The sequence below is a fragment of the Eptatretus burgeri genome, chromosome 11 (assembly GCF_056783735.1).
Source record: "Eptatretus burgeri isolate ZD-2024b chromosome 11, Ebu_testis_v1, whole genome shotgun sequence".
Lineage (NCBI taxonomy): Eukaryota > Metazoa > Chordata > Myxini > Myxiniformes > Myxinidae > Eptatretus > Eptatretus burgeri.
The window spans coordinates 47524881-47540679 of NC_140971.1; the positions used below are offsets into that span (position 1 = coordinate 47524881).

The 15799-nt window shown below is 40.0% G+C and overlaps 1 protein-coding gene across 5 annotated transcripts in view; it reads right to left on the reverse strand.

The window, feature by feature from the left end:
• Positions 1 to 2906: 2906 nt before the first annotated feature.
• SIRT6 (sirtuin 6) overlaps positions 2907 to 15799 on the reverse strand; it is a 75366-nt gene continuing 62473 nt past the window's right edge. For all 5 annotated transcript variants that reach the window (XM_085846353.1, XM_085846350.1, XM_085846351.1 and 2 more), the window contains 2 exons: positions 15332 to 15455; positions 2907 to 10044 (listed from right to left, as the gene is read on the reverse strand). In XM_085846353.1, coding sequence (XP_085702479.1) covers positions 9739 to 10044; positions 15332 to 15455 — 430 coding nt within the window. In that variant the 3' untranslated portion in view covers positions 2907 to 9738. The remainder of the gene's footprint in view (positions 10045 to 15331; positions 15456 to 15799) is intronic.

Here is a 15799-nt window from a genome sequence, read left to right on the forward strand (position 1 = left end):
CTGAAATTTTGCGTTCCGACGGATATCGAAGCCAATAAACTGGGAAATATCACAAAATCATTGCAAAGTGTCCGTAAATGAAAATATTGGAAAATAAGTGCAGCCTTGTGATCACTGCAGGTGAGCCACCCAAGACAATGTGTACAGCATCGTGGTAAGTGATACAATTTGTATAATTTCAAAAAAAATGCTCGTTTATACATTTACATAACTATAAACTGTGAAACACAAACCTCAATTGATATCTAGCATTTGAAAATTGTAATTTGTACAACTGTAAACTGAAATGAAAAACTCAATCGATATCGAGCAGGTCGGTGATGCTTGCCCATAATCATAAAGCTTCTATTCATTACGTACCTGTGTATGAAGTACGGTTCGTTATTGCTTCCAATGTGTAAGCACAACCCACGTGTGTGTGTGTGTGTGTGTGTGTGTGTGTGTGTGTGTGTGTGTGTGTGTGTGTGTGTGTGTGTGTGTGTGTGTGTGTGTGTGTGTGTGTGTGTGTGTGTATATATATATATATATATATATATATATATATATATATATATATATATATATATATATATATATATGTATATATATATATATATATATGTATATATATATATATATATATGTATATATATATGTATATATATATGTATATATATATATATATATGTATATATATATATATATATATATGTATATATATATGTATATATATATGTATATATATATATATATATATATATATATATATATATATATATATATATGTATATATATATGTATATATATATGTATATATATATGTATATATATATATATATATATATATATATATATATATATATATATATATATATATATATATATATATATATATATATATATATATATATATATATATATATATATATATATATATATATATATATATATATATATATATATATATATATATATATATATATATATATATATATATATATATTTTATACACACACGATACCGGTCAAAAGTTTTAAAACACCCCCATTTTTCCAGTTTTTACTGAAATTTTAGCAGTTTAATGTTTCAATGTACTCTGAAATTAAAGCATAGAACAAATAAACAATTGCAGATAAAAAGAAATCATGGAATCGTTTTGTTAAACAAAATTTAATTGAAATTTTTGACTCATCAAAGTAGTCACCTTTTGCAGATATAACAGCCGAACATAATCGTGGCATTCTTTCTTCAATGGAAATCAAATATTGTTCGGAAAGTTCTTCCCAACACTGTTGCAGAAGTTCCCACAAATGTGTTGTACTTGTTGGTTGCTTTGCTTTCACCCTTCTGTCCAGTTCATCCCAAACCAGCTCGATGGGGTTTAAGTCTGGAGACTGTGATGGCCATTCATTGATTTGAAGCAGACAATCTTGTTATTTTCTTCTACGGTAGTTCTGACATAGCCTGGAGATATGTTTGGGGTCGTTATCTTCTGTAGGATGAACCCCTGACCAACTAGGCGAAGACCAGAGGGTATTGCATGGTGCTGCAAAATGCTGTGGTAGCCCTTTTGGTTAAGGGTGCCAGTCACTCTGTGCAAGTCGCCGACTCTGGATCCAGCAAAAGAGCCCCAGATCATCACGCTTCCTCTTCCATGTTTGACAGTTGGTGTCACACACTTAGGAACCATCCTTTCTCCTACTCGACGGCATACAAAAACCCTGCGTGATGAACCGAAGATTTCAAATTTTGATTCATCGGTCCATGAGACCTTCTTCCAGTTTTCAGAAGTCCACTGACGGTGCTTCATGATCTAAGCAAGCCTCTTTTTCTTATTTGCCATCTTTGCAATGGCTTTCTTACTGCCACTCGACCTGTCAAACCTGCAGCTAGAAGTCTTCTCTTCAGAGTTGAATCAGAGACTTCCTTACTTCGACCAGCGTTGAGCTGTGCTTGAAGCTGCTGTCCTCTGAGCCACCTTTCACGCAAGCTGTTGACTCTCAGAAACTTTTCTGATTGTGTTGTGGCTTTGGGTCTGCCAAACCTCTTCCTGTGAGAGTTTCCTCCAGTTTCCAAGCACCTTTTGATGGTGTAGGAAACTGTACTCACTGTCACCTTGGCTTGCTTTGAAATTTCTCAAAAGGAAAGACTTACACTTTTAAGGGTGAAAATGGTCTGTCCGTCTTCCTTTGTTAATTGTCATTTTCTCACCATTATGATAGCAATATACTACTTCCTGCAGTGCAATATTGTCCAAATAATGCTTCAGAGATTGTCGCAACAGTCTGTTCCAACACTGCTTATATACAGAGGGTTTGTCACGAATGAACAAAATTGGGACACCTGTTGTAATTGTTTGCATCAACTTTCAAGGCTTAATTTACTTCCATTGCTGCAGAACAGCTGCAGTTGCGAACCCATTACTTGTTCCCTGAAAAGGGCCTTTTTAACAACTCTGAAATCTACATTATTTTTCAGTTTTTGGGAACCTAAACTGTTTTTTTAACCTCTGGCAGTTTACCGCTTAGCTTTGTACCATTTCAGGTTATTCACTGGACTTGAACTGCTTAAATTTCAGTAAAAAAACTGAAAAATGTGGGTGTTCGAAAACTTTTGACCGGTAGAGTATATACACATACTGTATATACATAAAAATGAGGAAAGAGACCACTTTTTATCTGCAAATTTTATTTTGTTTCTGAAAGGTAACATCACGATTTCACCGATACGTACTGTTCGACGATAATACAACCACCAAAAATTATGCAATAGTTTGGAGTCATTCATGCAAAACTCTCAACATAATACAGGAATTGTTTTGTCATTTTGTTTTCTCCGAGTTAAACTCCCTTATTCACATGAATTCTTGCCATAAAATAAGCAACTCCCCCACAAAAAACAAAAACACATCCAACACATTATATTTCTTTTGTAAAAAAGAAAAAAAAAAAAGAAGAAAAAAAAAGGAGAAAAATATCAGCAGAAAAACATCAAAAAGATATTTAAAATACATTTATGCATCGATTTGTTAAAGTAGCCGGATTTCTTTGGCCATCCCTGGGTCTGTCACGCTCTTTTCACTGGGAAGTCATTATGTCTATCACCAGGATCGGCCTCTACAAACGTGTTCAGCACTGAACCCATCCATTCGCTTCGCTGACAGCAGTTGAACAACACAACCCATACATCTGACTGAAGTCTGTAGGTGACTGGCTGAATGCCAGACACTCAGCGTTGGGGAGGATTTTGTAAGATGGCGTTACATCTGGGACATCATTACGGTGTTACGTCTAGCACTAGGCTACACCTTTATGGTGGCGTATTATTATTCATGACTCGATGAGAATTGCATTTTGCAACTTCGAAAAAAAAATGACATAACAGCTGATCCCTGGGAACATAAAATGAATGAATGGTATTGTTTTTTTGGCGAATAAGTAGGCATATTAATTACTAAAATTAATGCTGGGTTGGTAGCAGTCAACAAAATGTTTCCAAAACGAAAACAATTGCAATGAGAAGGGCACTCGGTAGAGCGCATACATCCGCCACGTAATGCCTGATCCACGAGAACATATCGGGCCTAATAAATTCTTCAAATATCATGCTACATATCGATTTTGGCCCATCTCTCAATGGTGAAGAATCACTGAAAAAAGTTATTGGATCCGGATCCGATTTTGGATCTTCACCAAAATTGAATCAATTTGTCCTTGCCACACACCCAATGTGTCTACCAAGTTTTGTCCGAATCCATCTACAACATTTTGAAATATCCTGCACACAAACAGACAAACAAGCCGGTAGGCGACATGGGTGGTCGCTACATAATTGCATATTAGTCATACAGGTTTTGACGGATCGGGATGAAATTTTTTGACAAAGAGGTTGATTACAGTGCGCATAAAAGCCTGGAAGCCGATTTTTGATTTTCGAATTTTTTTTTTTTTTTAGGATTTTTCAAAAATTTCAAAGTGCCGTTGCTCGGCAACGGTGGTGTCCATAGCAACAGTGCTCAAAAGCATAGAACTAGATCCTGGTATGAACCTACTGTCAAGTTTCATCAAAATTGGTAGACTCCTCTGGCCTCCAGAGCTGTCCATTACAAACAGACATACAAACATACATCCAGACAGATGGAAAAAGTGAAAATAAGGGTACTCTAGTGACCACCCAACAAACAAACATACAGACAGACGGAAAAACTGAGAATAAGGGTAGTCTCGCAGCGACCACCCAACAATCAAACAAACAGACAGAGAGATGTAAAAACAACTTCCTTCCACCTTCAGTGGCGGAGGTAAATGATGACCATCAATTAACTATTACTGTACAGTAACATATGTTTTGTTGTTCAACTACCGTCAGCGAAGTGACAGGTTCACTACCAACATTATGACCAGAAGGGGTACCCAGCGAAAAATTAACTTTCCCTTTTTAAAATTGTGTGAATATATTATTGAAATATCAGCTGCTTTTTTGTATCCTTTTCTCACCTGTGTTGCAAGTAGAGCGAAAGGCAGTGCATCATCAGAAATAGTTTGATGGGGGCTATATATTAGTCATATGAATAAAATGGAAATGTTGAAAAAAAAAGAAGTATTTAATATAGCAAGCGTTTTCTGAATCTAATTTTTTTTAATAACGGGATTGAGTCACCATTATTATAAGTGAAGAAGTAAATGAAGGAGGAAGTTTTTGTTTCTATGTAAATTGAATCCAGACCATCTATCCTCACCTTGCTCAACTATATCATGCTGTTTGAGGATTGGGCTTGATTAGTGGTATCCCCTGTGGGACAATTGTGGACGGACGCAGGCAGGGACGGACAAGGCACGCAGAGACTGGGCTCCTTTTATATTATAGATTGGAGGGTAGAATAAAATCATTGTGGAATGCAGAGATTAATATATGATTGAAGTGAGTAACGATAGTAAGGACGAAATAGTAAATGTGACCTCATTAGAGCTATTAACTTCAAGGTCAGCTTCGGAATGATTAGGTGGAATATACAAAATGTCATTCTGGTTTGCTCAATATGCCTAGTGTTGGCTTAATGGCTAGAGTGGTGGGTTTGGGATCTGAGGGTCCTGAGTTCAAATTCTGCTTGGCTGTTGAATTAATACCAGGTGGGGTTGACTCTGCCTGTCATCCTTCTGAGGTTGGCAAAATGAGGACCAGCATGCTGATATCCTGTGTCAGAGTGGTGACCCATCCAGGATTTTGCCCAATAGCCAAGGAGACTGCTTAAGCAGCACCAACGCTCTGCACAGAGTATGATCCCAATGGATGGATGGTTCACTCAATAACATTAAATATCCCACAGTACCTCTTAAACAAAAGTATATATTATTTAGCAAATATACCGTAGCTCAAAGTGAACCAAAAGGCGAACATCAAAAACAAGTTATTCCATCTGTTGTAGAAATTTTTTTCACTTTACTTTATATGAAGGAATGCACCACAAAAGCAGCAAATGCAATTGCGGTGAATTCCCTCTGAAATTCCACGAAAGAGCCGTCATTTTGACAAGTGGTTGAACCATGTCATGCCCACTTGTATATATTTGTACAATTGGTGTTCAAATCAAGTTATACAAATGAGATACTCACATTAGTCTCAATACATGTGAAAAGGACTATGAGACATAGAAAAGATTTTCTTCATTATAATACATCCTCATTTACTGAAAAGATAATGTCAGTGTGTCTTGGGCTATAATATTGTATTTCCTTGAAACCTGCTTATCCACCACTCCTCATAAGCCCCTGGTTACGAAACGCTTGTGATGCTTTTGTATTTCAGCCAATTGTTGACAAGATGGTCAATGGTCGAATATCAAAAAAGGAGTAATTTTAAAAAAACAACAAAAAAACATTTAAACGATCTGCATGGGTTCGTTCGGAACACTTTTAAGTACAAGCACAATTTCAATTAACATGATTTTGAAGATAAAATGCAGTTTATTTGACATCAGGTAATTCTCTAAAATTACATCTTTTTTCCATAATGTGAAGCACCATTAAAAAAAAAAAAATCTGGATTTTTACACAAACCATTGGAAACATAGCCTTTTCAGTAACAGGTGTACCAAATAAAAAACATTCACACTGTAGTGATACACTCCAGTCATGTTGTTATAAGTCTAGTCCTGAAATATTTCATGATAAACTGCCACTTCCAGGCCATCCCTTTAGCCATTCTTTCATCAAAAGATTTTCCCTTGTGGAGATTTTTCCCCAAACTCAAGTAGATAGGTCTGGACACCATGGCACCTGTCAGTTATAACTGTCATTCATAACTATAAATTATAGTCTTGACAAAGCTTCAAATGATTAATCATAAATTCACTTTCAAAAAATTGCCATTGCTCACTCTTTTCTATGATTTTGTTCATGTGCAAGATGCCTGCACCTTTAATACCATTTTGGAAAAGAAAGTCAAACGTAGTTGGTATTTGGGAAGAAATCAGAAAGTACTGCATTAAAGTTTTAAAAATGGGGATTGAAGAAAAAACAGAAAAAAAGAATAAACATGAAAAGTTATGTTGATAAAAGAATGTGCTTATACATTGTTTGCAATAACTTTCACGAAAAGTATCAAGTGACTGACATTATTTAATACAAAGAAGTGAGGGACAGACGAAGGATTCATGACTCCTTGCGTGTCGTTTCCGTGGTCTCTGCATATGCTCCGAAAGAGGTGAGTGATCTCACCGTGAAGGACGCATTCTGTGCCACGCTCGAAGCTGTGGTTGATTAGTGTCCTAGGAGATACTCTTCTAGTCTTGTGGGATTTCAATGCAGACTGGAACTGATAGGGATGCTTATGAGACATGTGTTGCTCCCCATGGGTCTGTAACTGTGAACCAGAACAGCACTAAGTTCCTTGACTTTGCAAAAAGTCATGGACTTAGGGTGGCTGGTTCATGGTTTCAGTGCCCACAGGCTCATCGCTGGACTTCGTATTCCAACGCAAGTGATGCGGCAAACGAGATTGACCATGTCCTCGTTGATGGTTGTTGTAGGATGATCCAGAACTGCAGGGTCTACCGGCGTGCTCAGTGCCTCAATACAGACCACAGGCTTGTTGTAGCAACTCTGAAGTTGCAGCTTAAATCCAGGAGAATGGCACAATCCCAGCCTATGCTGGATGTTGGCAAGCTCAAGGATGAGAGGGTAGCTGAGGAGTTTGCGAACAGGCTGAGTGGAGATTTGGGGGGTCTGGGTGCTTTGGGAAATCTTAAAGAGTTGTGAAGTGCCTTCAAGACAACCAGACTTGATGTTGCTGGTGGATGTCTTGGAACTCACCATATAGCGAAGAAGAATTTTGTCTCTCAAGGGACACTGGATATCATTGACCAGTCGCAAGCCCAGGCTTAATAGCAGAGTTGAGCAGTTCATGGAGCTGAGGTGTAAAATGGGATGGGCGCTAAGGGTGAACAAGGAGGCCGATGTGTGAGGAATTTGTCAGTGAGGGGGTAGTGCATTACCTGTGGTGAAGTGATTCTCATCCTGCTTACAGGGGAATTTGCACATTCTGTTCCTCCAAAGACCGTCCCCACTTGTATATATACAGCACTGCAGTTGGAGCAGACGGTGGTGGGCTCTTGACAGAGGAGTCCAAAGAGAAGGCCCGCTGGGCCGGTAATTGTGAGCGGCTGTACCAGGCTGTGGTGAACCAGTTGAAAAGGAGTAAAGCTCCTGGGGTCTGAGGCTTCCACGTTGAGCTTCTCAAGGCTGGTGGAAATGCTGTACTCATGTCGTTGCATGCCGTTCTGTGCTCTGCCTGGAACACAGGTATCATTTCAACTGACTGTAAGAGAGGCCTTGTTGTCTCTCTTTGGAAACAGAAGGGTGATCGCCAGGACTGCAACAACTACCGAGGGGTGATGCTCCTCTCAGTGCCGGGCAGGGTCTTTGCTCGGTAATTATCAGTAAGGTCCGCCACCATCTGCTTGAGCACCAGTGCCCAGAGCAGTCAGGCTTTACACCAAAGAGGTCAATGATTGACCTATCCTTGCCCTTTGGATCCTCACCGAATGCAGGTGAGAATTTCAGCAGGAGCTGCTTGCAGCCTATGTTCATCTCTGCAAAGCGATCGATACAGTGAATCGGGATGCCCTCTCGAGGATTCTTGGTTTTCATGTGGTGCCACCAAAACTGATCAATGTGATGTCTGAACTATACTCTGGCACTGAGAGTGCTGTCAGATGTGGTGATACCATCTCCGACTTATTTCCAGTTGTTACTGGAGCTCGTCAGGGGTGTGTACTGACCCCCACACTCTTTAGCACTTGTATGGACAGGATTCTGGGGAGGATGTCAGAGAGATCAAGATGCGGTGCTTTGTTTGTGAATGTCAAGATCTCTGACCTTGATTTCACAGATGATGCAGTCATCTTTGCGGAGACTTTGGACATCCTTTTGAGGGCCCTCGAGGTGCTGCATGAGGAGTCGGAGCCGCTGGGGTTACGGGTTTCCTGGGTCAAAATTAAGATCCAGGCCTTCAATGACATCTTGGATGCTGCCATCTTGTCTGTGCCCGTTTGTGGTGAGGATGTCGAGGTCACGGAGAGATTCACTTCGCCTGGCAGCAATATTCATGTCTCTGCTGGCTGTGAGCCAGAGGTCAAAAGACATCTGGGTTGGGCCTGGGGAGTCATGGATTCACTGGATCATGGGGTGTTGTCCTGTCAGTACCTGCGCAGGATGACGAAAGTCTGAGTCTTTAGGTCCTTGGTGCTTCCAGTCTTGCTCTACGGATGTGAGACTTGCACTCTGACCAGGGATCTGAAATGAGACTTAATTCCTTTGGTACCAGGTCTCTTCGGAGAATCCTTGGCTATCGCTGGTCGGATTTTGTGTCCAACGAGCGGTTGCTGAGAGAGACTCGGATGAGATTTGTTACCTGCATAGTCCGTGAGCGTCAGTTGCGGCTGTATGGACATGTGGCTTGTTTTCCTGACGCTGATCCTGCTCAACAGATTCTCTCAGCGAGGGAGCCTCATGAGTAGAGGAGACCAACAGGCCGACCACATGCCTCATAGTTGCAGCATATTGATCAGCATCTCAAGTAGATGGGGATGGGCCAGGCATCTGCCTGGGGGATAGCCAGACGGAGGCCCCTGGAGTACTGGTGGAAATTGGACGCAGTGACGCGCTGCTCCGGCATGCTCCCATACCTGACCTGACCTGAAGGACTTCAACAAACCACATTGGAAATGAGCCACACTATGTGGAAACATGTCCAAAGGGTTTGAATTCCATGTTCACGAAAGGTTTATTGCACGAAAGGTTTCAATAAAGTCCAAACATTTATTTTCATGTTTGATGAAAATCCTACATTAATCGACAGAGATATAATTGCAAAGGGATAAAGAGTCGTCGTAATGAGTGAAAAAGGCAAGACGTAAGTGGAGAAAGAATTTATCGCTATGTATTTAAGATCAACGAAATTATTATCGCAGGTGATTAAAAAGTTGACTTCAAGGAGAAAACTTTGTGTCGTTCAATCACCAATTTCCCTTCGGTAGACTGCTCCATTCGGCAAACAAACCAAAAACTCCATTTACTACAAAACTTCATCAGCTGGATGCTGATGCATTAAAACAACAATATAAGAACACAATTGATATCCTATAATGATGGAAAGAAAAAAAAACAAAAAAACCTGAGTGTCAGATCAAAATATTTAGCAAAAATGGTCAAGGAAGCAATTCCTCTTTAGTTAAAAAAACCAACAACAAATTAATGTGCATCAACGAACCAATGTACCACCCAGTTTGGTTAATTTTGCTTCATTGTCATTGATGTGATCATCGGTGTGTGGCCTTTTTGAGCTTTGAGCCTCCTCTGCAGATGGTAGGATGTCGAGCGTGATTCGCTCATTCAAGAGATATACCTTTGACTCTTCCTTCACATCCTGTGCATGGTCAAGGTTGGCGGATGTTGTTTCCACGACGACGGGTCCCTCCCACTTAGGAATAGGCAGCTGAAGGTGTTGCATAACCTTGGACATAACAGTATCAATGGTGCTGTAAATACGGATGTCTGCATGTTTATCCTGGGAGGGTAACAGAATGGGAAAACACAAATGATCATCATGACAATTTTGGCGGAAATTGATGCTGCATTTATTGTATGACATTGTCAAACCATGTGTATTTGAGCATGGCACCAAGTAAAATCTGTGACAGAGAATGCCAAGGAATTACAATAACAAATGGTTGACAAGCTTGCTGCGAAAGGTTCAGAATTAAGAGTTAACTTTTAATTAATCTGACTCGATGGCGTAATGGTTAGGGCGTCTGCTCCGAGTCTGGGAGGTCAGCGGTTCAAACTCCGACTGAAAAACACTTAAAAAATAAAAAATAAAAAAAAATTTAAAAAGGTACAAGCGGCTTCCTTGTAAGAAGCTCAGCAAATAACCCTTTGAATTTTAGCGGCCGTTTTACCAGCCGCTACTCAAAGCTCCATATGCCCAAGCGGCTGGAACTTTCTCCAGGGAACCCAGGGTGAGGGAGCCGAAAGTCGAAGGAGCTTGGGGTTCAAAGGTTTAAAAAGGATAGAGCACGAACAACCATGGGTTGGCGACCATTGTGCAGGCCTTCTGGGCCAAAAGGGCTCCTCATGAGTCAAAGTTCCTTATGAATTAATCCGTATCCTTACAATAATTCACGGACCGGTGTTTGTTTGTCGCGCGACTTCTGCGACAGTTCTGGGCAGATTACATCCAGACTTGCTACATAGGATCAGCATGACCTAAAATAATGTAGAGGGGATTTTTAATCTTTGCTAGTGGTCTTGGGGTGGGGAATAGGGGAGGACACAAATTCTCTATGTAAATGTGCATCATGTAGCACCACTCCAGGTGGGAGAGGGTTTGACAAGTCTCCATCCTTTATAGGACAATATTCCTGTCCATACGTTTTCCAGTGCAGTGAGCCGTTTTGAATTATAAGCAATAGGTACGTTTTTGCTTCATGTACGTGACCCGAGTTTTTTGTTTGCCTATATACAGGCAGCGTGAGAGGAGGAATGGAAGGCAGCGTGAGAGGAGGGAAGGAGGTGCTGCTCCGGCACATGCTCCCATACCTGACCTGACCTTTTAAATAATCACAAAGCAGCTCACTCCACTTGCAACACAGGAGAGAAAAGCATACGAAAAAGCACTTGATATTTCAATAATTTTTTCACACGATTTTTAAAGAGTGAAAGTCAATTTTAATTCCGTTTTTTTTTTTTTTTTTAAAGGAATTACGCAAATATTGGTATTTCCATCAGCGAAGTGACGGGATTACTGCTGGTGGCTTTGAAATGAACAACCAAGCAGTGTGGTGAGGGCTCACCAAGTTGGCTTAAGCACCCAAGCAAGCACTCCAACAGAACGCCTGGCTTAGCAAGCGACTACCGGTCATATCAACCCATGCACCCAGAAAAACCCAAGCAATACCGAATTGGACAAATTAACACATTTTTAGCAGTCGGATCTGCTGCCAAGTTCAATTCTGGAGGTTACATTTTGTAATTCGGCTTGGTTTAAGTGACTCAAAGCTACGGCATGTGTGGAAATGCAATAAAGCCACAAACACTAGCGTCTCCGGGTGTTTATAAGCATTGCAATTTATCCAGTGATTTGTAGGTATGATGAGCTATTAGATGATGTAAGTTTTTTCAATAAGTAACATTCGATGCTGCGAGGAAAGTAAAAAAAAAAAACTATCGTGAAGAAATCGTTGTGGCCTGTACCAAGTCAAGACATGGTTCAACAGGCCAAAAAACATGGGGGCTTCAGACCCCAGCGAGGTAACCCAGGATGCGCTTTAACACCCCATGGAGAGCGAGGTGGCTGAGGATGCGCCGGGTAATGGATATAATTAAATAAGGCTGTTACATCATCTTCAAAAGGTATGTTTTAATTAACCCAAACACCCAAATTTCACTCATGCACTCCCATGGAGAGCGAGGTGGCTGAGTATGCACCAGGTAATAATTAAATAAGACTTAAATCATCTTCAAAAGGTACGCTTTAATTAACCCAAACACCCAAATTTCACTCATGCACTCCCATGGAGTTCCCTTAGTATGCATGCAAAATTTCAGGCCATGAGGATTCATGGTTTTGCAGTTATGGAGGGACACACACACACTGACACACACATAATTTATTCATATAGATGTATAAAATAAACTATAAAAGGTGATTAAAATAGTATTCAAATATGTTTTCATACAGGCTGCGACAACAGTGACCTGGCAGGGGAATTTATGCATTACATCGCAGATGCTGCACATGAGAAGCTTGCCCTGATACAATGCTCTGTGAATGCTTTTTCAGTACTCAATGATGGGTCACAGGTGAGGAAAACTGGCAATGAAAAAGAACTGGTACTCATACATGTAGTTTGAGATGGATTTCCTATGTACTATTGTGTAGCTCTGCAAAATATTGCTGAATTTGGTGATGCAAATGCCAACAACTTGAAGCAGTCCATCGATGACGTATTCACAAACAAGGAAAAAGTTGCTATTTGAAGTGATCACTACACCAAAGCATTTATTTCTGCTCCAGCCATTGGTGCATTGAGGAGGAATAAGCATGGGTCAATACTGGTATATACATACAATGGTCTTCTTCTCCAACATAAAAATGACAAACGCCCATGGTTAATTATGATACAGTGTGTCCCATCGCGTGGAGCGTGCTATCAAGGACTCGTTACTACAAGCTGTGGACTTTGAGAATGGTAGAGAATTTAAGATTTATCTATACTACTTATTCAAAGTCAGAAAGATTTTCTCATCACTTCAAAGCAACAGCTGAAGGTCATGGAATCACCGTTTCAAAAGTTCAAGTTTCAAAAGGTTCACGGAATTTGCTTTGTGAAACATCAGCGGAGGAGCACTGCCAATCTCCTTCACAATTGGCTAATTCTGGCTCGAACAATTGAAAGCTCCATTGAAAGCGACCCCAGAGGTAATAAACACACACATCAACAATGACGAAATCAGATGTACTTTGCAAAAAGCAGGACACATGGCAAAGAAGAAACAGAACAGGGAGTGCACAACAGTAAGCTACAAAAGAATGATGAATGTAATTCAGGAACAACCAAAGTTAAAGCTCTGAAATCAGATGTTTAACCATCACTTCCACAGGGTTTGGAATAGAGATTCAGATCCTTTGATCAAGAGGTTTACAAGCATAAGAAGTGGCTTGAACGAGCCAACTGCGGTGATGTCGAATCCGATTTCCAGTCACTTGAATTGCTGGCGTCCTGGTTTTAAGTTACACTTAGCCACTGCAACTTCGGAAAGTCCAAACTGAATAAAATTACCCCCCCGTGTGGGGGTGACGGTCATCTCTATAATGTTTTTTTACCATCATAATTGATGAACCGTTGCCAGATATCTCCTAAAATGACAGACTAGATAGGTTTTGAAAATGGTGACTTTCACAACTTTCGTGACCTCGTGACCTTGACCCTGACCTCGAATCCGGGAAAAAATATGTCGTTGGGTATCACTCATCGACCTCTACCCACATACCAAAATTCATCAAGATCGGAAGTTACAAGTTTTCTTTGTACCGGGAGGTGTTTTTGACCATCTTCCAGGTTACGTGGCGGCCAAACGGGAGGGAAATTCAAAAATCTGTCCGGTTAGATACAAGATAATATTTTTTACTATCATAATCAATAAATAGTTGCCGAATATCTTGTAGAATGGCAGACTAGATAGGTTTTGAAAATGGCGATTTTTATAACTTACGTGACCTCGTGACCTTGGCCCTGACCTTGAACCCGGACAAAAGTTATATCGTTGTGCAACACTCATCGACCTCTACCCACATACTAAGTTTCATTAAGATCGGAAAGAAAAATTGTTGACAGACAGACGGACGTACGACGGACATTTAGTCTGGCTTTATTAGGTCATCTCGGTAGAGATGACCTAAAAAGGAGTGGAAAGACCTGAGATAAACAGTAAAGGTCACTCGTTTAACAAAGTGAAAGCCAAGTCTATGTGGAAAAATATATTCGAGTACCACAAACATGAGTTTTGAAATTTGTGTTTGTTGGCAGAAATACAAATGTGCACAGGCATCAGCAATAGTATTGTGGGGGGGGGGGGGATTTGGCCATCTCACTCGCATGTTGTCAGACAGAAGGCTAAATGTCAAGCATGGCACCGTGGAGGATCTTCTTGTTAAAATCAGCAATTTGGTTTGGACAGAAAAAGAGGGGGAAGAAGTGATGGAAGCTGCTCTTAACTACATGAAACTATGGTGAAGGTCAAACTGGATGTCACTGACTACCCATCAGGCAGCCTTGGAGCCCCAGCAAAATGGTGTAAAATCAGACACAGTGGCTATGACAAATCAAGGAGCAGCAGTGACAGTATTGTTCGCATTAGCAGTGATGACAATTATTCTGGAGGTGGAAGTGGCTATGTTCGGAATGATTCAGACATGTCAGATGTGGATGACGACGCTCAATGATGCTGAAACAGAAGTGTTTTTGGAGGCTCTTGTTGGAAACTCTGAGAATGACGACATTACATTGGCTGTGTTGAACCCAGGCTGCTATTGGATGACTTAGCATTAAGAATGTTTTCCAGTTATAGGTTGGCTAGATATTTGTATCAGGGACAATATGTATGAAATTGACAATGCATTGGAAGTGTTCCAAGTGTTTTCTCTATTTTTTGGACATTTTCATTATAAAATACAATGTGCAGCACTTGTTCTTTTCTATAGTTCTTCATTTACTTGAACAAATGCAATCTCACTCGCAAAAAAACATATAAAAAAGTGAGGAGAGCGATATTGACGGGAGCGATCAATCTCACAAAAAAAATCCAGGAGAGCAATTTACAGCTCTCACAGATTTTACAAACACGAGTGCAAATCAATATATGTATCTTTCAAAAACGACATTTTCCTCTTATTGGGCAACCGACTGAAATAATCATAGGCCATAATCGTATGCGATATGAACAGGATCTCCTCTTTCCATTTAAATTCTTCCTTTAACTCGACCTTATTTATATTCACCCGATGCATGCAGAAACAGTTCATTAACTTGCATTTATTTTCTTTTCTGCATTCGGATATTTTCAAAGCCCAATCTGCATTTAGAGTGGTGAGTACACGCAACATGGGCACAATGGGCCAAAATACTTATTTTTGCATTTTTATCTCATTATTTTCTGGTCCTATTGTCTATGAGTTACTTTTCAATATTACATTAACCTTATGAACCATTCTTCATGCCAAGTGAGAAAAAGAGTTGCAATTCATGGAGACTGAACAAGAAATAAGACATTTACATATCAAACAACAACTTTACCAAGTTCGTTGGCTGGAGATTGATGATAACAAGCTTTCCTCCTCCACGCTTTGTCAACAAAGGGAGGTTACTGCTTGGCTTGATCTGCAGTGATGTGCCCAAAGCAACAGCAACATCGGCATTTCTATCCAATGAGGCAAAAATAGAAACAAGTGCAAATCAAAATCAAGCGACTGGTTGTTCCATTGCAACAAGAAAAAAAAATGTCGCAAAGGCACATTCACACAAACCAATCATGTAAATCATCATCACTGTAACATGCTAAACTACAATCAGATATCTATCTATATATTACTAAAACTCATCTTGTATGTATGTATATGTATGTATGTACCCAAAATACAGCCAAAACGGTACACGAGAGCACAAAAATTTTAGGGCCACCTTACCATTCTCCTGTGGTGTGCAGTATCACATTTCGTTCAAATCGAGCAACGAAAAAAATTATTAAAAAATAAATTCCCACCC